At 60.3% G+C, this 6,017-nt stretch overlaps 1 protein-coding gene across 1 annotated transcript in view; it reads left to right on the top strand.

Moving 5' to 3' along the window:
- LOC101352631 (general transcription factor IIF subunit 1-like) overlaps positions 1-6,017 on the top strand; it is an 11,269-nt gene that overhangs the window by 3,556 nt on the left and 1,696 nt on the right. Inside the window, exons 4-9 of the mRNA XM_023733092.1 lie at positions 1,294-1,487; positions 3,571-3,741; positions 5,165-5,349; positions 5,435-5,585; positions 5,665-5,726; positions 5,911-6,017. Coding sequence (XP_023588860.1) covers positions 1,294-1,487; positions 3,571-3,741; positions 5,165-5,349; positions 5,435-5,585; positions 5,665-5,726; positions 5,911-6,017 — 870 coding nt within the window. The remainder of the gene's footprint in view (positions 1-1,293; positions 1,488-3,570; positions 3,742-5,164; positions 5,350-5,434; positions 5,586-5,664; positions 5,727-5,910) is intronic.

Consider the following 6,017-nt stretch of genomic DNA (forward strand, 5'->3'; position numbering starts at 1 on the left):
CCACACTCACACTTTCCCCTCTCCATCCCCCCCACGCTCATGCACACTCACACACGTTCCCCTTTCCATCCCCCCCACACTCATGCAGTCACACACGTTCCCCTCTCCATCCCCCCGACACTCATGCACACATACACACACTCCCCTCTCCACCCTGCAGCCCAGCCTGAGTCATCTGAACAGGGAACAGTGTTCCCAAATTCCTAATCACTCACTGTGGGACATGCTCCATCAGTAATCATCCAAGAAGGAGCCATGGTGGCACAGTGGTTTAGTGCTTAGCTGCTATCCAAAAGGTTGGCAGTTCAAACCCACCAGTGGCTCTTTCAGGAGAAAGACCTGGCGATTTGCTTCCATGAAGATTACAGCCTAGAAAACCCTATCGGGCGGTTCTTCTCTGTCACAGGGGGTTGCTATGAGTCGGGATCGACTTCACGGCACCCAACAGCGATGACAGTCGTCCCAGAGGAGGATGGTTCAGCCATGGGGGCGCCCTGCCCTCAGATCACTCATCACCAGAGGAAACCTGTTCCCAGACGCTGAGTCCATTTTGCCTCATAGCGCCCCCATGTGTCAACGTTGAACTGTTCAGTTGGGTTTTCTTGGAAGCCAATCGTCAGGCCTTTCTTCTGCTTGCCTCTGGGTGGATTCAAACCACCAACCTTTAAGTTAGTAGTCGAGTACAAACCGTTGGCACCACGTAAGGACCTCGAGGAGCAGTTAAAAGCCAGTTGCCATCGAGCTGACTGCTACTCGTGGTGACCCCATGTGCTGTCTAGGGTTTTCAGTGACTGAATTTGTGGGCGTTCATCACCAAGCCTTTCTTCCGAGGTGCCTCTGGGTGAACTCAAACCTCCAACCTTTCCGTTAGCAGCCGAGCATGTTAACTGTTGGCACCACCGTATACTAAAACTGCCTGGACATTGATATTTGGAAGAACACAGGCTGTAACGACGTCTGACTCTACGGGGCCGTCGAGCATCTGCTGCAGACGGAGAAGAAAGGAGGGCCAGTTCCCAGCAGATTTCTTTTATTGTTTTCGTTCACGGCTACAATATCTTGTTGTTGTTTTTTTTTTCAACTTAATTTGGAACTAATTAGAAACTTACAAAAAGTTGCAAAAATCAGCCTCCCCCGAGGTTCCTCATATTCCCCTCCCCAGATTCACTGAGTGTTCACACCTCACCCCATTTTCGCCGAACAGGGAGTTGGCTCCACGTGTCCGGAGCCCAGCTTGGTGAGAGAAGGGTGTTGCCCTGAGAGGTCATGCTTCCTGCTCCACCCCCCCCCCAGGCGCGGCTGGAGCGGGACCTGAGTAACAAGAAGATTTACCAGGACGAGGAGCTGCCCGAGTCGGGCGCGGGCAGCGAGTTCAACCGCAGGCTCCGGGAGGAGGCGCGCAGGAAGAAGTACGGCATCGTCCTCAAGGAGTTCCGCCCAGAGGACCAGCCCTGGCTGCTCCGCGTCAACGGCAAGGCGGGCCGGAAGTACGTGGGGGTGTGGCCGGGGAGGGTGCCAGCCTCGCCGCCAGCCCGCGCCCCCAGTCCTCACCCCACTCAGCTGGTGATCTCCTTGAACCTCAGCTTCTCATCTGTTCAGCGGGGGTAACAGTACTTCTTGCTTTGCAGGGTTTTATTTTTTTTTGTTTTTTAATTCTGGTAAAAATACATACAACAGAGCATACAGCCATTTAACAGTTTCTGCACGTTCATTGACAGTGGTGACGTTCTTCCTTGTGTCAGCATCCTCGCTGTCTCTGCCCCTATTGTTTCCCCACCGTTAGCTTAGACTCTCTGGCCCGTAGAGTTCTCCTCTGTGTTTTAGGGTGACTGTTGGCATCTCAGTCTCGTGGATAATTCAGTAGAGTTTTTATTTGTTTATTTATTTTGGATGCGTTTTATCATTGTACCAGTACCAGACTGTTTTGATCACGTAGCTTTATAATGCGTTTTAAGATCAGGAAGCGTGAGTCCACTTATATGGTTCTTTTTCAAGATTGCTTTGGCTCTTCAAAGCCTCTTGCCTTTCTGTATGAATCCGAGGATTAGCTTTTCTGTTTCTGCAGAGATGGCTGTCAGAATTTTGGTGGGGACTGCAGTGAATGTATAGACCAACGACTTTTTTTTTTTCTTTTGAGATTTTTTTTTTTTTTTTGGTGAAAATACACACAACAAAACATACACCCGTTGACTAATTTTTACACACGCAGTTCACCGGCAGTGGTCACTGTCCCTGTCTCTGCCCCTGTAGTTTCCCCACCGTTGGCTTGGACTCTGCCCCTTAGAGTCCTCTGTGCCTTAGTTACTGCTGGCCTCTCACACGGGTCATTCTTTACGGGAGCGCCAGGCTCAAGGCGACACTCTGTATTGATTGATGTGAACTCGCTTACTTTAACGATGACTTCCTGGGCCGGTTTTGGTTCGGGGTGTAAAGGTTTTTTCCCGGCAGGAGACTCGGGGGGTCCCTGCGGTCTCGGTGTGTTCGCTGAGTTGGGTTTCCAAGGGTTTTGTGTTTGTTTATTTCGTCCACCACTTTCTCCGTGTGCCGTTCGGTGACGCCGATTACAACCTTCAGGTTGTGCGGCCGTCTCCCCCCCGCCCGTTAACACACACTCCCTGCCCCTGAGCTTCCTGTCCCTCTTCCGAGCTGCTGTCGTCAGTTTGATCCCAGGGTTTTCTTTCCGACGGTGAGCCGAGCGGGTGCGGCGCCTGGCTCGGCAGCAGCTCCACGTGCTGCACTCAGGAAGCCCAGGCAGTGGCCTGGCTGCAAACAGAAAGGGGTACACGCGGGGCCGGGGGGTCAACAGGGTTGTAAGGGTGTCCTGGAGAGGGCAGCTGGGGTGCGCCGTGAGGGGTGGGGGTTCTCAGAGGCCAGGTCTTCTGGCTCCCGTGGGCAGAGCTGGGAAGTGGCCCTCTGGGCTGCAGGGCCCGTCCCAGTGGAGGTGGGCGGCGCCCAGAGGGCCGGTGGCGGAAGGGGGCGCTGAGAGGTGGGCGGGGCTGGCCCACGCAGCGCGGGGGACACCAGGATGTGGCTGTCCCCTGGGCGGCTGGAGCAGGGTCCAGAGCCTTGGGCGGGTTGTAGGCAGGTGAGGGCCTGCAGACAAAGATGGCCCCGGCTTCTGGGTGGAGAAGGTTGCAGTGGAGGCCGGGAGGAGGTGGGACAGTGGTCCCTGCTCGAGGCAGTGGTGCGGGGATTGGCTCTTGCTTCAGATCCTGTCACACCTTCCTGTCTCATCCCCACCCCCACCCTCACCTGGCCCCTCAGGCCCTCCCCCCAACGCAGCCCGCAGCTGCAGGTGGTCTGATTCCGGGACATCTCCTTCAAAGCTCAACAGCTTAACACCTGACCGGCTCTGCAGGTGCGGAGGGCTGGCCCCATTTTCCAGATGTGGAAATGGAGGCTCAGACAGTTGAAGGGCTGCCCGAGGCCTCACAGCTCATTCCCGCGGAGCCGAGAGTCCTGGCTTTTCGTCAGAGAAGCCAAGTGGGCTCTGTCGAGGATGCGGGACCGGGGGCGTATGGGGGACGGTCCTGGTCCCACAGGCCCGGCCGTGACTGTGGCTCCCCACAGGTTCAAGGGCGTGAAGAAGGGGGGCGTGACGGAGAACGCGTCCTACTACATCTTCACCCAGTGCCCCGACGGCGCCTTCGAGGCCTTCCCGGTGCACAACTGGTACAACTTCACGCCGCTGGCCCGGCACCGCACACTCACGGCCGAGGAGGCCGAGGAGGAGTGGGAGAGGTGAGCGGGCCCGGGCAGGGGGAGCGGGACGCGGCCACCGCGATTTCCCAGGAGGACGGGGACCCACGCGCTTGGAGGTGGGCTCAGTCACCCGAGCTTTGTCCCCAGCCGCAGGCTGGCTGCCGGGAGCTGGGACTCTGGGGACCCAGCCAGACCTCCCGGCCCTCCCGGAGCTCCCAGCCCAGTGGGGAGATGGGCAGGAAGCCAGGCGGGTCCGTCAGGGCAGGGCTGCAGTAGAGGGCTCCCAGGGCGCCCTGAGAGCCAGAGGCTGCAATGGCTAAGCCAGGCCCTGCAGCGTGAACAGGCCACGCAGGGTGGACGGGCCTCGGCTTCCCAGAGGCAGGAGATCGCCAGCTGGATCAGCTGCAGCTCAGCCACGGGCATGGTGTGACCCCTGACAGTCTGTCCCGCGGGGAGAATGGGCGCCCTGTGCAGAGGTCCTGGGCAGTGGTGTTCCGTGGTGGAATCTCACCTTCCATGTGGCGACCCCACGCACAGCGGAACGACACGCGGCCCAGTCTCACGCCATCCCATCATCAGTTGGGGATGGACCGTTGTGATCCACAGAGTTTTTATTGCCAGGTTTTTAGAAGTCGATTGCTAGGCTTTTCTTCCTAGTCCATCTTAGTCTGGAAGCTCTGCTGAAACCTGTTCGGCATCATAGCAAGACGCAAGCCTCCACTGACAGATGGGCGGTGGCTGCGCATGAGGTGCCTGGGCTGGGAGTGGAAACCAGGTCTCCCTCATGGACCGCGGGAATCAGAAAGGTTACTACGTTTGGCGAGGTTCTGTTAGCCGAGTAAGACCCGAGGGAGGTGTTAAGACCCCGGCATCGCACCAAGACTTTCTCCCGATGGACTCGGGACAGAGAACTGGAAGGGGGCCTGCCCTCCCGGTGGGATGCCAGGGTATTTGGTGCCATGTGCTGTGGTCCCCTGGAGTTCAACCATTTCTCAGGTCCCCTAAGTGGCGTCTGTGGTACCCGCTGGCTGTGCGGGAACCGCCAGGTGGAGGTAGAGCTGGTGCAGAGCCCCAGGGCCTGGGGGCTATGGAGGGGGCGCTGAGGTCCCTGGGGGTGCAGACGATTCCCAGTCTTCAGGCTGATGGCCTGCTGGTGCCCAGGGCCCAGGGGCTGTGGAGGGGGCGCTGAGGTCCCTGGGGGCACAGGCGGTTCCCAGTCTCAGGCTGATGGTCTGCTGGGGCCCAGGGGCCGTGGAGGGGGCACTGAGGTCCCTGGGGGCACAGGTGGTTCCCAGTCTCAGGCTGATGGTCGTCTGGTGCCTGGGGCCCGGGGGCTGTGGAGGGGGCGCTGAGGTCCCTGGGGGTGCAGGCTGTTCCCAGTCTTCAGGCTGATGGTCTGCTGGGGCCCGGGGCCCGGGGGCTGTGGAGGGGGCGCTGAGCCGGCCCTGCTGTCCCAGCACAGGAGGAACAAGGTCCTGAACCACTTCAGCATCATGCAGCAGCGGCGGCTCAAGGACCAGGACCAGGACGACGAGGAGGAGGAGAAGGAGAAGCGTGGCCGCAAGAAGGCCAGCGAGCTGCGCATCCACGACCTGGAGGACGACCTGGAGATGTCGTCGGACGACAGCGAGGCCAGCGGCGAGGAGGGTGCGGCCCGGGAGCCCCTGGGGGCTAGTGAGGGGCTCAGCCTGAGCCCAGGCTGAGCCCCTCCGCTGTTCCTCTCCCCCCGAAGGCGGCAGAGCCCCCAAGGCCAAGAACAAGGCGCCGGCGGGCAAGGCGGGCAGGAGGAAGAAGAAGAAGGGCCCGGACGATGAGGCCTTGGAGGACAGTGACGACGGGGACTTCGAGGGCCAGGAGGTGGACTACATGTCCGACGGCTCCAGGTGAGGCGGTGGGCGGCGTGGAGAGGCCCCAGCCCGGCTGGGGGGACGTGCTCACCCCTGTGCCCCCTGTGTCTCACAGCAGCTCCCAGGACGAGATGGAGAGCAAGCCCACAGTGACCAAGCAGGAGGAGGGGCCCAAGGGTAGGTGAGGGGCCGGTGGGGGGCCCGGGCGGCAGTGAGGGGCCAGCGGGGGGCCCGGGGACTGGCGAGGGGCCCAAGGGTAGTTGAGGGGCGGTGGGGGGCCCAGGGGCCAGTAGCAGGGCCTGGGGGCTGGTGGGGGGCCTGGGGGCGGCAGCTCGGCCCCCCGCTCACACCTGCTCCTCAGGTGTGGACGAGCAGAGCGAGAGCAGCGAGGAGAGTGAGGAGGAGAAGCCGCCCGAGGAGGACAAGGAGGAGGAGGAGGAGAAGGCGGCTCCGACCCCCCAGGAGAAG

Source organism: Trichechus manatus, unplaced genomic scaffold (assembly GCF_000243295.1).
Source record: "Trichechus manatus latirostris isolate Lorelei unplaced genomic scaffold, TriManLat1.0 scaffold00057, whole genome shotgun sequence".
Taxonomy (NCBI): Eukaryota; Metazoa; Chordata; class Mammalia; order Sirenia; family Trichechidae; genus Trichechus; species Trichechus manatus.